The following is a 16553-nucleotide window of genomic DNA, read 5'->3' as shown; positions in this document are numbered from 1 at the left end:
GACGTGGTGCCCACGGCCCGTGACGCCTGTACTTCGTAGTCGGGGGAAAAAGCAGGGCAGATAAACCCCAAGAAGTGCGAAGCGGCACTTCCCAGAGGGCCCAGCTGCTGGGGGGCCGGGGAGCTCCGCGCCCTGCGGGGACCCCGCCGCCGCCCCCGCCCCCCGCGCAGACGGGGCCGTGGGCGCCGGGACGCCAGCTGCAGGCCCCGGGCCGCGTCCCACCACCTGCGCGGGGCGCTTCGTCCCCCTGCCGGTGTGTGCCCGGCGCCCGGCAGGGAGCGGCGCGTCCTGCCCTCATGGAGCTTCCCGTCCAGCCGGGAGCGCAGCACACAAGTGCGTAAAACCTCCCCCGAGGTGGCGGCGGCGCGGCGGGCGCCAAGCGGAGGTGAGGCGGGGCCGACGGCGGGTGCCCGCCGCGGAGGGCCCGGAGGCGGCGGCCCCGGGGGCGGGAGGGCGGCGCGCGCTCGGCAGGGACGGGGACCGCGCCCCGCGCCTCCGGGGCCGGGCGGCTCGGGGGGAGGCGGGCGGGCGGGGCGGGGGCCGGGGCCGCCGGGGGGGCGCGGGGCGCGGGGCGCGGGGCGGGCGCGCCGTCGGGCGGGGCGGGGCGGGGACCGCGGGCCGGGCGGGCACTCACGTCACCACCGCGCCGCCGGTGCCTGCGAGCGCGGGCGGGGGCGCGGGGCGGCCGGGCCGGGCCCGCGGCCGAACATGGCGGGCGTCCCGCTTACCTCGGAATTTGAGCTCGTGCTGCGGCTCGAGGCTCAGGACCTGCTCCACCTTCGCCATGTTCCTCAGCGGCGGGGCAGCTCTGCCGGGGGGACCCCCTGAGAGGTCACCTGGGGCGGGAGGCGTTAATGCTGCGCCCCCTTTAAATTCGGAAAGGGGGGGGCCGGCCGGGACGCGGGCGGGGGTCGTCTGCGGGGCGCGCGCGGGGGGGGGGCGGCCTACGCGGTGCAGGCGCAGGGGCGGAGGGCGAGGGCGAGGCCGCGGTGCCCGGCGAACGCACGGCACGCACGCACGCACGCAGCGACGCACGCACGCACGCACGCAGGCGGGCCGGCCGGCTGGCCCTGCGCGCGCTCGGGCGGCGGGAAGCTGCGCGCGCGGAGCCCCTCCCGGCGCTGTGCGCAGGCGCGGCGCGGGCCGCGGGGCGGGGCTACCGGGCGGCAGGGGGCGGGGCTTCGTGCAGGGCTGGAGGCGGAGCCAAGGATGCTCAGGAGTGCGGACCCGCACCGCGAAGCTGATTTATTCAGGGCCCCCGGGGGCCCGCCGCTGTGCAAAGTGCTTTAATAACAGCAAAGAGAAGAAACTTCCACCGTAGCCTTGCTTCTGTAGTGCCAGGCACTGGTGGAGACGGAATAATAAGGAAAGTCCTATATTCCTAGCATAAGCATGTTTGTAAGTGAGTGGCGTGTGCTAGGCACCGTGACCTCTGGTAAGCAATGGATGCGCAGTAAACTACCAGTTATTGCTCGCTGCTTTCATGCTGCTCCGCTGAACGCCTTCAATAACCCCACCGTGGGACGTATTGAAAGCAGCGCTCCATTACATAGCTACTCCGTGGCCAGCACGGGGCTGCAGCCTTTACTAACACCTGCAACCAACATCGACAAATCCAATGATCAGAGGAATTGACCTGGTTTCTTTTTCTTTCTTTCTTTCTTTTTTAATGATAGTCACACAGAGAGAGAGAGAGAAAGAGGCAGAGACACAAGCAGGCTCCATGCACCGGGAGCCCGACGTGGGATTCGATCCCTGGTCTCCAGGATCGCGCCCTGGGCCAAAGGCAGGCGCCAAACCGCTGCGCCACCCAGGGATCCCTTGACCTGGTTTCTACCCTCTAACTGGAACCGTTCCGCTGGAGAGCCGGCCTCTGGAAAAATAACCACACAAATAACTTATTAAAAAGCTGCTGGGAATAAACTAAAATAAACTGCTGGGAACGCAGGCAGATGTGCTTGGCCTCCAAAGTGAACACTATGTCATTATTGCCACTTAAATATTATGTCATCGTGTAATGTTTCCTACATAAAGTATGGGCTCCCAAGGAGTGCCTGGGTGGCTCGGTCTGTTAAGCATCCAGCTCTTGATTTCAGCTCAGGTCGTGATCTCAGGTCGTAATGTCAGTCAGGGTGCTGAGATCTAGCTCGGCTCAGGGGAGTCTGCTTAAGGCTCTCTCTGCCCCTCTCAATGCCCTCCCCCTCCCCTGTGCCTGCACGAGTGCTGTCTCTCTCTCTCTCTCTCTAAGTGAATAAATCTCTTAAAAAATGTATGTATTCTTGGGGATCCCTGGGTGGCTCAGCGGTTCAATGCCTGCCTTTGGCCCAGAGCGTGATTCTGGAGTCCCAGGATTCAGTACCACATCGGGCTCCCGGCATGGAGCCTGCTTCTCCCTCTGCCTATGTCTCTCTCTCTCTCTCTCTCTCTACATCTATCATGAATAAATAAAATCTTTAAAAAAAATATATATATATATGTATTCTTAATAGTCTTCTATACCTATATATAGAGAGAAAATAAACAGTGAATAATTAATGTTGGCTCTACTGTGGTGGGCATCTGGGTACTCTTTTTTTTTTTTTTTAATCTGGGTACTCTTTATACTATTCTTCCCACTTTTGTGTATACTTGAAATTTTTTCATAGTAAAAAGTTTTTTTAAAGATAATCTTTGTCTTTTAACTAGAGCGTTTGGTCCATTTATACTTATTATATTTACTAATATGTCTGGATTTATTTCTACCATCTTCTTTTGTGCTTTCTATTTGCTATGCCTGTTTTGTTTTTTTTTTTTCTTTTCGCTCTCCTTTCTTTAGGGCTGATTTTTTTTCTCTCATTTTCTTCTCCTCTTCTTCTACACTGTCTCTGTTTTCATGATCACCCCAAAAACTATGGCATGGGTACTTATGGAAGTCCAATTTTTAAAATGTCTTTACTGTGATTCCTTAAAATACAAGGACTTTGGGACACTTGAACTCTAACCACCCATCCCCCCAAATTATATCCCTTAATTGTGGTGTGTTTCAGGTTTAATCTTTTCCTTTTCATGCCATGAGTTGTCACACCTTGTTTTATACTGTTGGTGTTAATTTAGGCTCAACCACATAGTTACCAATTTCTTTGCCCACCTTTTCTTCTTGCATCTCAGAACTTAACAACCAAGAACACGTTCCTTGTGCCTGAAGTAATTCTTTAAATTCTGTTTCATTGAGGGTTTGTCTGGCCACACTCTCAGTTTTTGCTAATCTGAAAATGACTTTATTCTACCCTTGTTCTTGAGAGATATTTGGGCTGGTTTACTATGGTGACAGGTCTCTCTACAGCCCAAAGATACTGTTCCCTGGGATTTCAGATGACAGTCTCCTCATCATCCCTTCAAAGATGATCTGTTTTTCCACCTATTCTGGGTTCTGCCGCGTTACCATAATGTGCCTGTTTTATTTATTATTTTAGCCCACTCAGGCTGCTGTAACAAAATGGCATGGACTGGATAGCTTAAATAACAACATTTCTTTCTCAACGTTCTGGAGGCCAGGAAGTCCAAGACCAAAGTGCTGGCACGCTCCACGCCTGGGGAGCCCCCCCTCCTGGTTCACAGCCTGCTATTCTCCTGTGCCCTGGGGGTTCTCCTGTGAGGGCACCAGTCCTACTCCCAGGGCTTCACCCTCCTGACAGGAGCTCCTCCCACGGGCCCACCTCCCACCACCATCCCTGGGGGATGAGCTTTCCATCCCGGACTCTGGGGCTGGAACACAAACCTTCAGCCTCTAGTCTCCAGCATGTATCCTGCTTGAATTCTCAGGGTTTTCTGAATGCGTTGTTTGGTATCTTTCATCCTTCTGGAAAATTCTCAGCATTAAACATTGTTTTGTATTGTTGTGAAGTGCACAGAACCTATAATTTGCCAGCTGACCTGTGCACAGCGTGCCATTCGGGGACGTTGAATCCATTGACACTGCGGTGAGGCCATCGCCACCATCTACCTGCAGAACTCTTCCTCTTGCAACCCTGGAACTCCACCCCCATCTGTCTCTCTTTCAGATAAATAAATCTCTCTGTCTGTGTCTCTCTCAAAAAAAAAATAAGTAAAACTTGAGACAGAGAGAGAGAGCATGTGAGAGAGAGCATGAGTGGGGGGAGGGGAGCAGAGGGAGAAGCAAGCTCTCCGCTGAGCAGGGAGCCTGACCCAAGGCTCGATCCCAGGACCCCGAGATCATGACCTGAGTTGAAGGCACATGCTTCTCTGAGCCAGCCAGGCACCTTAAATAAATAAAATCTTAAAAACAAAACAAAACAATTATAATTCCTGCTTTCCTGGCAGGACTCTGACCGACACCACCTGGTACTGAGAGTGGTCCCAGGACACAGACCCTCGAAGAAGATGTTCTGGGCCTGGTTCGGCCCCATCCTCATGCCTGGCTGCGGTGCCTGTGGGACGAGATAGCAGCAGGGCTGGGCCGGTGGGTTCATACCCGCTGGCAAGAGCCAGCACGCATCACCTCTTAACTATGTTCAGTGACATCCCGTAAGTGGCTTAAAATCAGTCCTGGTGGGAGCATTTGCACCACAGAAATCTGAAACAACAAACCAGAGTTATCTTCTTCCTCCAGAGAGCTAGTTTAGCACGTGACAAAGGTTACAAGGAGTCCACAAACAAGATGTGGTGGCATCACTACTCATTACGTCATCATCCACACTTGATTGTGACGCGGTGCTCACAGAAGAAGGGCCTTGGAGGGCTGAGTGGCTGCTACGCTTTCACGGCCATGAGGACAGGGGACCCTGGGGTGGGGTGGCTGCATCTGAGCTCACTGGAGCTGTCGCAGAAAGAAAGTGACGGGCTCTTTAAACACTAAGCTTAACTCACAGAAAACCAGGGAGATCCCTAAAATAATCCTTTATTTCTACTTCTATAGGTTTTTGACCTTGCTGAAAATCGTACCCCAAATTTAATTAGGCAGGTTGCAGAATGACAACCTAAGTGGAATTCATAGATTTGCCAAAATCTCAAGCAGTACTTTGGGATGTCTACTTTGGCTGAGAAATGACTCGAGAGCACAAGTGTACGCTGACTGGCAGCGGTGGCCAGGGACAAACTTGGTGGAGCTGGGCCTGGCGACAGGGAGGGATGTGGATAGTTCTGAGGATGGAAACATGAGAAGATTCTGGTGTCCCCTGTGAATGCCCACCCAAGCACATCTACCAAAGCAGTGACTCTCCAATAATCGAGTGCACAAGGTGACACTTTTTGTGGATGACAGTGCTGTTTTTGTTTTGTTTTGTTTTTTCCCCAGCGAGGCCATTGCTTGCTCACTGGGTTTATTTACAAAGTGGCCCTGGTGGCAGATGTGATGCTCTGGATGGGCCCAAGAACACAGACTTCCCCCGTCAAGGGGGCCTGGCCACTGCTGAGTGCCTGAGGTGACAGCAGTGGAGACCAACCCTAAAACCTCAGTATGTCACCATCCCCGCGTCGCGGTGGAGGCTAAATAAAACCAACGTTAGAAACCTGCCAATGGGACCACTAAACTATGTAAAAAAAAAAAAGAAAAAGAAAAAAGAAAAATCCTGACATAAAAAATTCATGAAACAGGTTTATCAGCAGCCTAAAGGAAAGTTAGTAACTGAGGGGGAGGTCTGGAGCAATACCCATGATGTGGAACATAAAAATCAGAGATTAGACTATGACAGAGAAGTAAAGACATATGGAGAATGATGTGTTTTCCAGGCTTCTCTTTCTCTTCGTCTCTTTACCACAGTCCGCAGTAATAAATGCGTTTTATTTGTGCGTCGCTGCATAGATATATGTATAAGTATGTTAATAAATACAACTGAAACAAAAGTTTCACGAAATAATACAATACACTCTGATATTTGCTATTTATTTTCTTTCTCAGCGCTGGTAACAACCTACTAAATTGATTTTATAAGTCACTCTTGGGAAACAACCTACAGTTTGAATAACACTGGTTGAATAAACTACTCGTCAGCCTTCCAGAAGAGAAGAGTGAGAGAATAGGGCCGAGGCAATATTTAAAAGAGACGTTGTAAGAAAAAATATAAATAAATAAATAAATAAATAAATAAATAAATAAATAAATAAGACGTTGTGGCGAGTGCTGCAATATGGATGGGCCTGGAGGACGTGATGCTCGGTGAACTACACCAGCCACGAGAGGACAAATGCGGAGGATTCCACTTCCATGAGGTTTCCGGAGTCACCAAATTCACAAAGACAAAGGGAGTACTCAGGAGCAGGGGGGCGTGGGAAGGTGGACTGGGGAGCTGCTGTGACTGCAGGTGGAGTGCCAGGGTTGCGAGTTCTGCAGGTGGATGGTGGCGATGGCCTCACCGCAGTGTCAATGGGTTCAACGTCCCCGAATGGCACGCTGCGCACAGGTCAGCTGGCAAATTATAGGTTCTGTGCACTTCACAACAATACAAAACAATGTTTAATGCTGAGAATTTTCCAGAAGGATGAAAGATACCAAACAACGCATTCAGAAAACCCTGAGAATTCAAGCAGGATACATGCTGGAGACTAGAGGCTGAAGGTTTGTGTTCCAGCCCCAGAGTCCGGGGTGGAAAGCTCATCCCCCAGGGATGGTGGTGGGAGGTGGGCCCGTGGGAGGAGGTCCTGTCAGGAGAGTGAAGCCCTGGGAGTAGGACTGGTGCCCTTGCAGGAGAACCCCCAGGGCACAGGAGAATAGCAGGCTGTGAACCAGGAGGGGGTGCTCCCCAGGCGTGGAGCGTGCCAGCACTGTGGTCTTGGCCGAGGGCAGGTGGACAGAGGGACAGTGCTGAGGCCTCAGGCCCCAGAAGCTCGGAGGTGGGCCTTCGTGGGAGGGAGTGTGGACAGGCCAGGGCTAGGGGCCTCTGAGAAGACCCAACATATCAACTCCTGGGATTGGGGCATAAAAGCCAAGGACTAGCGGAACTACGGTGCCAGGTGAGGGGTCGGTGCTTAGGTGACACTGGCAGGAACACAAGGCCAACAGTTTGTCGGTCTTCCTGGGAGTCCCCCCACGTGCCCATCCTGTAGTGATGCGCGTAACCTTGGCTACAGAGGACCTCACCGTCTAGTGAGGAGAGTTGGGGGGAAAAAACACCACACCAGAATAATGCCAATCCGCCATAAATACTAAAAAACAGGAGAAGAAAGTTAGGAAGAGACAGTGAACTTTATACTCTGGGGCCTGGGAGGAAAATGTAAATGCTCAGAGAGTATATAGAGAATTGTCTTGGCAAAACAGTAAGAAAAATCTTACCAGACCTGGGCGGGGAGCGGGGGAAAGGAAAGGAAGGTTCCCCTAGTGGAGGAGTAGCACATGCAAGGGCCCTGGGGTGCACAGCCTGCCGGGGCCTACCTGGGGAAAGGCAAGGAGTAGTGACGGTTCCGCAGGTGTATCCACATGTAGCTCCTGCTCCCTGTCAAGCTATTAGCGTAAGTATTCGTCTCCTATGGGGCTAAAACCAATTACCCCCAGATTGTGGCTTTAAACAAATTTATTCTTACAGTTCGGGACGTCAGAGGTCTGAGATTGGGCCTGAAGAGGATGACAGTCCACGTGTGCTCCATCTGGAGGCTCCTTGCCTTCCAGCTTCTGGACACACAAGCCACAGTCCATGACTTGAGGCCTCCCTTCATCTTGAAAGCAGCAGGGCAGGGCCCCCAGTCTTCTCTCGCGCTCTTCTACTTTCTTTGCACTGAGCAGGTCCCCGTGCGCCCGACAGCACGCTGAGCGCTTCGCGTATGTGAACTCACTCAACCCAGGGCCGAGGTTATGGATGAGGAGACCCAAGGGCCAGGGGAGGCGGGAGCTCCTGGTATCCTGGAGAGTCTAGATTTTATCCATGGACGTCCTTGCCTAGCCCACTGTTTTTATACAGAGGAGTAACTGACCTATTTTTTTTATTGTATTTAAAAGTTGTTTCTTTTTTTGTTTTTATTCTTTAAATTTTCATTTTTAAAAAATGTTTTAATGAACTTTTTTTTTTTTGGCAATAATTTCAGCTTCAGGAAGTCGCAGTGGGCATATGGAGAGTTCTGGGTGCTCCTCAGCCAGTATTCCCAGTGTTATCATTTTATTTTATTTTTATTTTAATTAATTAATTAATTTATTTATTTATTTTCCGGCGTTATCATTTTAACATCACTTTACACAATGGTGGTGGCAACACGATTTTGGCCGCAGCATTGTTAGCAACTAAACTCCAGACTATTTGGGGATGTCAGCAGCTTTTCTTCCCTCCCCACCCCACCCCCAGGATCCCACACTGCATTCAGCAAGTGTATTTTCACAGAGATCCTGCCGACGCCTGGAGGGTGGCCTGGGACAAAGCTGCGCACGCAGCCACCGTTGACCAGAGAGCGCCAAGCGTCTCACATGTTCTCACCCCGAAATCATAACGTCCTTTTCTCTGGTTTGCAGATGAGGACGCCAAGGCAGGGAGGCTTAGAGCCTTAGCCAGGAGCAGCGAGAGGCTGGAGAAGAGGACTCAGACGAAGGGGAGCAGCCGGGCCGGTGGGAGGCACACTTCTCAGATCCAGGGGCCCTGCTGCGGAGTGGGGTCGAGCCCAGGAGTCCCCAGTGGTTGTGCCACAGGCCCTTTGCACTCGCTGCCCTCTCCTGCAGTGGACGTCCGTGGCAGCGTCTCCGTTGTCACCGTCATTGCACGTTTATGCCTGCCGCGTGTTGGGCATCTTGACACCCGACCTCCAGCGCTGGAGGGGGGGTTGCGGGGTGCAGAGCCCAGACCTCGGAAGAGGAAGCAGTGAAGGAATGAATGGCTGAATGAATGGCTGGCCGCCGGGGGTCACCGGGCGCTGACGCGGGGAGAGGAGGTCACAGTGGGCAGGGCCCAACCTGCAGACAGTGGGGGGGGGGTGCACAGTCTGCAGACAGTCGGTGGGGGGTGGGCACAGTCCTGGGGCCTTGACCCCTGCCCGGGCGTCTGACACTTGGGAGCAGCTGCCTGCGCGGCTGAGCGTCTCCGAGAACGAGGCGGGTGACGGGGTGACGGGTTTGGAGGCGGAGGGTGACCGTTGCTTTCACCCCCCCCCCAAGCCCGAACTCCCTTCGCTCCTGACTGGGAGCAACGGGGGGTGGGTTCTTGGACACCCCCCCCCTCCGTCTCTCCGTGCCTGGCACGTAAAAGGTGCTCAATAAATGTTTGATGAATGAACGAAATAATGTAATTAAGAATTTGAGGAGGGTGGGGGGAGAGTCTTTTCAATCCTTAGGATTGTCCCCAAGCACCCAGAAGGCCACATTTGCATACAAATAATTGATATTCTAATTACAAATCATTTGTATTGATTTATTAACCAGATCCCCAAAGGATCTCTAGAAGATAATTAGATTCCAGACTCCTTAGGGGTGAGGAAGGCATATTTACCTCATTGTTCCCCCAGGGCAGCGTGAGGCAGCAGAGCTGCGGGATCAATGTTTGATGAGGCGGGGAGGGAGCCTGGTCTTATTGTGGGGAGGGCTTGCGGGGTCCCCGCAGATTATTTCCAGGGTGTTGGGGGCTGGGGGAGCAGGCAGGGCCTCCAGCTGTGTGTGTGTGTGTGTGTGTGTAAAATCTGCCCAGCTCTCTTCTTCCCCAGGCCTGGTGGCTCACCTGGGCCTCAGGCCGAGGGGCCGGCCGCGGGGGTGGGGGGCGGGATGCCTCCTGCTCTGTCCACAGACTGGGAGGCCTGGGGGTGACACTTCCCCGCGGCCGCCTCTCCACGCCACCCCAGTGACAACAGCACCGAAAAAAGTCTGGAGACCCAGGTATGGCCCTGAGCTGTCTCCATCTGCCTCCATGCAAGAGGCCAGGCGACCCTACAGAGCTTGGCTGTTTCCTCCCAATAAGAACAGCGCCGGCCCTGGGCCCACGCCAAGCCCCCGCTCCCGTCCCCCCACCTGCTGTCCCCCCCCCCCCCCGGGCCCCCGGGCCCCCAAGACAGGAACCGGAGGCAGCCTGGCGCAGCGTTACACAACCAGGGATCCCCTGAACACATTACCCCCCCCCCGCCCCCAGCACAGAGGGGGAGCTGAGCAGGTCAGGGGCTGGGGGCTGAGCTCCAGAGGAAGGGGGGATGCAGGGAGGGAGAGAAGGGGAGACAGAGGGAGGGAGGGAGGGAGGGAAGGAGGTGAGAGGGAAAAGGGGGCAGGGATGGGGAGAGGTGGAAAGAAGAATGGAGGGGGAGAGGGATGGAGAAAGAGGGATGGAGAGAGGGGTGGGGGAGGGATGGGTAGGGAGGGGGGGAGAGGGAGAGAGAAGGATGGAGGGGGAGGGAGGGAGGAGGGGTGGAGAGAGATGGGGTGGGGGAGGGACGGGGAGGGAGGGAGAGGGGTGTGAGGGTGGCCCCCCTGGTTCCATATTCCTGGGCTGCCCTCCCAGGGCCCCTCGTGGCCGTGGCCACTGCATTTCCACCTGGAGGGAAGCTACCTACCCCAGGCGTGAGCGCGCAGGGCCCGGTAGCCTTGTCTGCGGCCTGCCTAGCCCGGGGCCCTGCTGGCCCGAAGCGCGACCTTGGGCTTGGCCGCTCCCACGGGGCTGGCACCTCCTCCAGCCAAAGCCCCCAGGGACGCACCTGCCCCTGAAGGAGGGGCGCGGGAGGCGGCCTTGGACCTGGGGGAAGGGCCGGGCCGGGTGGGTTAGGGAAGCCCCGTGATGGGACGGGTGATGGGACGGTGCCCGGCCCGCAGACTGAGCCAGCCTGCAGCTCGCTGGCCAGGCCACAGCCACGCCGACGCCCCGATGAGCCGGGCCAGGGGATGCTGGGCCAACCGACGGCGTTGGGACAACGTTCTTGCTTCTGTTTGGGCTCAGAACCGTCACGGAAGGCTCTTGTTTCTGCTCTTGACCCACGGTGGGCACGGGGGGCCTCGTGTGATGTTCTGGGGGGCTGTGTGCAGCGGGAGGGACAGCACCAAGCCTGGCTGTGGGTGCCAGGGGCTGCTTTCTCCTCCCGGCCATCTGTCTGTCCCCCCTGGGAAGGTGGGGAGTGAGGACGGTTTCCACCTCCGAGGTTTGGGGGGGATTCGGGGAACGAGTACGAGTGAGGTTCTCAGTGCCATGTGGCTGGCACATGGTCAACCCTCTAAAGTCCAAGCTATGAACATGGGGTGCATTTCGAAGAGCTCCCCAGGTCTCCCGGGTGACATCTGGGGGCCTGTGGGGCGTGTGAGCTTGGAAGGGTGACGCTTCCCAGGACTGAGGACACCGCAGGGCAGGTTCCCACGTCTCTTGGTACTTTGGGAGGAAATGAGCTCATCGCATGTGAAAAGCCCTCTCACCCCTGCACACATCCAGGAAACAAGGCGTCCCTAACCAGCTCTTGGGGTCCCCTGCTGGCTCGGTTGGCGGAGCAGGAGCCTCGATTTCAGGGCTTTTTGAGTTTCAGCAGCATTTGGGTGTGGAGATTCTTTAAAATAAAAACGCCCCGAATCTGGTTCTCCAACATTGATTTTTTAAAAATATTTTATTTGTTTGACAGAGAGAGTGAGCACAAGCAGGGCGAGCAGGAGAGAATCAGGCTCCCCGCTGAGCAGGACTCTGGGACCCTGGGACCACGACCTCAGCTGAGCAGGACCCTGGGACCCTGGGACCACGACCTCAGCCCAAGGCAGACGCCCAACCGACTGAGCCCCCCGGCGCCCCATTCCTCATGGATTTGTGACTCTGTGAAGCTCTGCCCTCTCCTCTCCCCCAATCTTTAAACGTCACTAAATAAAAGTAAGTGATTCTTAACTTCAGCGATTAGAAAAGGGACCACGTAGTAAAGACCTTCTGTTCTGTCCCCCCTACGGGCAAGGTGTCACTCAAGGACCCTCTCAGCAGATGAATTCCGCACTGGGGTCGTCCTGTATTTGTGCTGTGACAATGTGCGTGGTGCGGGATGAGAGTCCTGCTTTTTCCTTTATTTATTCCTCCGGGCCGAGAGGTGGGGCTTTCCAGCGGCCAGAGTTATAACACTTAATCTGGATGATAAACGATGCTGGGTCGGCCTCCGAAAGCGGGTCCCCGGGAGGGGTGGAGGTGACCAGTGTCGTGGTGCCCACGGCACTTTACAGAGGCGATGCCGGGCCGCTTTGGCTGCCGGGTCCCTTCCCGCTTCCCCTGTGCTGGCGGCTCCCAGCCTCCGATTCCTCTTGCTCGGGCCCCTCCGATCTGTGCTGCTCCCCTGCAGCTGGTGCCACAAGCGATCTTTTGTCTTTTTCCCATTTTACTTTGCAATCGAAGTCACTCGTATTTTCTTCAGTTTGTGTTTGTGTGTGCTGTGTGGGTGTATTTTTTTAAACTACCGCGTTGTGAAAAGTAAAGACAAATTTTTATGTTTTAGGCTGTTTAGAGAAACAATAAAGAAGTCTCTAATGGATTCACGGAGGGAGAAAGCAGGCACTGAAGGTGCGCGGTTTGGTAAGAGACAGTTGGGTGCTAGGGCTGGTAATGACATTTCTATTATTGGTGCGATTAATATTGGATTATGCGGCTTGACTGTTTGCCATCAATTAGCTATTCATAGTCACCCCATGAAGACGCATCGTTATCATTTCGCAAATAAAATCACTCTCGGACTCACAGAGGAGGCAGCCAAAGCTTGCACGGTGCCTGAGTCAGCAAAATACTAAGCGTCTTCTGGCTGGCCTTGGAGCCCTCTTTGAAACACGAGCCCTGAGTCATTCATTTCAGAGCCTATTTTCTAAGTAAATGCAATTTTATTCTATTTCTTGAAATGCTCTCATCAAGATTTCTGGATCATGTAAATCTGCACATCATTTTAATCTAGCTCATGCGGAAGAGCCTTTCCAGGCTGGTGAAATTCTTTTGTTCAAGGTGGCTGTGGGTTTTTTTTGGGGGAGGGGGCCAGAGGGGGTAATCTGATATACTCAATGATCATCTCCTTATATGGACTCTAAGAAGCTTCAAAACTTTAGCACCCACAAGGTTGTTAACAGGCCATTTATTAAAACTGCCGCTTGGCCACCCATGTTCCCATCTCTTATGACATTCAGAAGATTTGTTTTGGGAGAGGTAATTTAAGAACAGATCAGAAAACCCACAGGAATCCTACTTCTTTAACATGTGGCTATCACGTTGGAAATAGCAGATAACAGAAATAAATTCAAGCAAAGCATACTAGGTGGGATATTTTCTGATGAGGAGGCCCAGACAGTTAATAACTGACCGAATCAGACTGCAGATCTGAATCTGTTGATAAAAAAAACCCCCGTGTGGCTGCTGTAGTATCTGCTTCAACAATGACGGGTTCTCATTTATATGCAAAGACACTCGACCCCATCGCTGGAGCCACCAATTGCAATGCGAACGTTGATGATAGTATACCCCTGGCGTGGCTCCTGTGCCCCAAGACTGTCCATTAACCTCCCATTTACATTCAGTCCTACAATTTTCTTCTTAAAATTGCCCTGTCTCTAATGGAATGGAGACATAATAGCCTCATTGTGTTTTCCATATATTTTATTCTAACAAAGGCCCGAAGGTAACATCCTACACTGGGTACTGATGAAGAGAATTCTGGTCCTCTTGTCCTGCTTCCCATCCCTTGAACAGAGGTGTCTGTGTATGTCAACTTTAAAAAGACAATCTCTGCAGGCTTATATTGTTTTTCCCGGAAGACACTGAAAGGATGTGCTGAAGATAAAAAATTGAAGTGACCAGAGTTCGGGTTAAAATCATAATTAACCAAGTGATTCATCCTGAGGTGTTAGCTGTCAAATCTTTTTTCTTTCCTCTCTCTTGTAAGCTCCAGCGGTGGTCCCTTGGAGAGGGTATAAAGGGAAGTGATCATTTGATTCTCCTGGGGGGTAAATTCTAGAAGGCTCAGATGCCTGGCTTCCTATTTTTCAGTAGAGAATCATGTTTGTGGCTAGTAACAATGTAAGTCAAACAACTAAAAATATTAAAAGGCTTTGCATTTTATTTTGTAATTTACCATCTTAAAGGCAATCTGGTTCTTAACTTTTAATGGAAAAAAAAAAGGTCTGCAGTAAACATTAAGGTTGCTTAGAAACCTGGGTCCATAATTTGGTTCTCAAAAGCTCTGAGGCAGGCAGCCAGTTGCTTGTGGAAAAATATAGCAAATTTGTTTTGTGTATGCATTTAAAACACCCCTGTTTGTTTCGGGTGTGTGCTAATTTGTTTCTTCCTTTTTGGCATGGAGTCATTCTCTTTTTCTTGGCATCTATAAATGAGACTGGCTTCCCCAACAGTACTATTTTGACAGGCTATAGACTAATATTCTTCTTCTTAACATATATTTATTTATATCCTCTCTTTCTAAGAGGATTTAGGGCAGCTTGGAAAGATTTACATTAAATATCAAAATTAAAAAATGTGTAGTTCTACACACTTGCTCCAAGTGTGGCTATAAGCTTTCTACTGACCACATTAAGTGTGTTCTTTTGTAGTTCTTATTTAAATTCAAGATTAACAGAGTGTAATATTCGTTTCAGGTACATGATGCGGTGATTCGGCCCTTGAACACATCACCCAGCGCTCATCACGACAGGTGCCCTCCTTTATCTCCATCACCTCTTCTCCCAGCCCCCACCCACCTCCCCTCTAGTGACCAGCAGTGTGTCCTCTGTTGTTAAGAGTCTGTTCCTTGATTTTCCTCTTTCTTTTTATCCCCTTTGCTCATTTGTTTTGTTTCTTAAATTCCACATAGGAGGGAGACCATATGGTAGGTTTTTCTCTGACTTATTTCACTTAGCATGATACTCTCTGGCTCCATCTGTGTCATTGCAAATGGCAAGATTTCATTCTTTTTTTATGGCTGAATAATATTCCATTGTGAATATAGACCACATCTTCCGTATCTATTCATCAATTGTTGGACACTTGGGCTGTTTCCATAATTTGGCTATTATGGATAATTCTGGGATAAACATTGGGGTACATGTATCTCTTCGAATTAGTACTTTTGTATTTTGGGTAAATACTGACAGGTGCAATTCCTGGATCGCAGGATAGTTCTACTTTTAACTTTTTGAGGAACCTCTGTACTGTGTTCCAGAGTGGCTGTACCAGTTTGCATTCCCATTAACAGTGCAGGAGGGTTCAAAGGGAAGGGGTTTCTTTTTTTAAAGATTTATTTATTTATTTATTAGAGACAGAGAGAGAGAGAGAGAGAGAGAGAGGCAGAGACACAAGTAGAGGGAGAAGCAGGCTCCATGCACGGAGCCCGACGTGGGACTCGATTCCGGGTCTCCAGGATCATGCCCTGGGCTGAAGGTGGCACAAAACCGCTAAACCACTGGGGCTGCCTGGAAGGCGTTTCTTAAAAAGGAAAAATAAGGTGAATGTCACTTCAATTTATCTAATTCAGCCAGTCTCCATTAAGGATTTGAGATGGGATTAGGGAGCAGGAATTTCTGAATTTTTATTTTTAAATTTTGTTGTCATGGTTTATTAAATAAGCTCTCCACCCAACGTGAATTGGGCTTAAATTCACGACCCCGAAATTAAGAGCCACAAGCTCTATCAACTGTGCCAGCCAGGTGCCCGTTTGTTTGTTTTTTAAAGATTTCATTTATTTATTTATTCATGAGAGACACAGAGACAGAGAGAGAGGCAGAGACACAGGCAGAGGGAGAAGTAGGCATCCTGTGGGGAGCCCGATGTGGGACTCGATCCTGGGACCCCGGGATTACGCCCTGAGCTGAAGGCAGATACTCAACCACTGAGCCACCCAGGTGTCTAGCCCTTGTTTGTTTTTAATAAGAAAAAAATGCACACATACACACAGTAAAAAAAAAAATGTAAAAAGTATGCAAGTATATATAAAACACAAAGTGATTTTAAATAAAGAACAAAAGGTGGCATTTGTCATCCAAGCCTCTCTCCTCAGAGATAATGACTGCAACAGCTTGGAGCACATATTTCCAAATTTTAAAAGCATGCACATATTGTAAAGGTATGTGCGCTGCGTAAGCTGTTTTATATAAACAGTGTCAGATTCCGCATACATACTCATGTTATTGTTTTTCACTCAGCTATATATTAGGCAACTCTCCACTAATTTGTATGTGACAGTTTGTTTCTTTTATGTTCTTTCTCCAGAAGTTATAAACAAGGCTGCGGTGCTATGGTGCTATTCTTGTCGACTTAGGAATTCTTGTACAGAACCTGTGTGTGTGTGTGTGTGGGGTGAGGTCTTTAAATGTGGATCATTTCCTTTTTGGAGGGTTGTTCTTTTTGCTTTTTAGACACTGTTAGCAAACTAAAGATAGTAATCCATTCTTTTATATACCTAGCAAACGTTTTCTCCGGTTTCTGGTTCACCTTTCACCTTCGGGTACAGCCTTTCCTGCTCTATCTCATCACGGAGCCAGATGGAGGACCTGAGAGTTGACCCTGGGCCTGTGGCTCTCCACACCCAGGATCCTGATCCTCCTCCTCCTTTTCCCAACTCCCCCGCATGCAGCTCCCGCTGTGGGCGGACTTGTTGTCTGTAATACTGGAGGGTATGTACTAAGAAATACACTCCCTGTCAGTAACAATTAAAAAGCCCTACACAACTTATACAGAAGAGGG

The 16553-nt window shown here is 51.5% G+C and overlaps 1 protein-coding gene and 2 long non-coding RNA genes across 6 annotated transcripts in view; 2 read left to right on the top strand and 1 right to left on the bottom strand.

The window, feature by feature from the left end:
- VAPB (VAMP associated protein B and C) overlaps positions 1-1013 on the bottom strand; it is a 50472-nt gene extending 49459 nt beyond the window's left edge. The window contains exon 1 of one of the 2 annotated variants that reach the window (XM_049100503.1): positions 729-1013. In XM_049100503.1, the coding sequence (XP_048956460.1) occupies positions 729-786 (58 nt within the window). In that variant the 5' untranslated portion in view covers positions 787-1013. The remainder of the gene's footprint in view (positions 1-728) is intronic. The other variant, XM_025470517.3, reaches the window with a different exon arrangement.
- On the top strand, positions 26-16551 carry LOC118352163 (uncharacterized). 3 transcript variants are annotated; one of them, XR_007405610.1, is made up of 5 exons: positions 26-385; positions 11491-11729; positions 12337-12401; positions 14471-14526; positions 16080-16551. It is a non-coding gene; the product is annotated as an uncharacterized LOC118352163 (long non-coding RNA). The 3 variants fall into 3 exon arrangements; XR_004808852.2 differs by lacking the exon at positions 26-385 and adding an exon at positions 10568-10863 and having other exon boundaries at positions 16274-16551; XR_004808851.2 differs by lacking the exon at positions 26-385 and adding an exon at positions 10569-10863.
- Positions 1176-5600, top strand: LOC125753535 (uncharacterized). The gene is made up of 2 exons (XR_007405611.1): positions 1176-1435; positions 1677-5600. It is a non-coding gene; the product is annotated as an uncharacterized LOC125753535 (long non-coding RNA).
- Positions 16552-16553: the final 2 nt, after the last annotated feature.

The sequence above is a fragment of the Canis lupus genome, chromosome 24, assembly GCF_003254725.2.
Source record: "Canis lupus dingo isolate Sandy chromosome 24, ASM325472v2, whole genome shotgun sequence".
NCBI classification, from domain to species: Eukaryota; Metazoa; Chordata; class Mammalia; order Carnivora; family Canidae; genus Canis; species Canis lupus.
The sequence above is the reverse complement of the archived record's forward strand: the minus strand, read 5'-3'. Positions and strand labels throughout refer to the sequence as shown.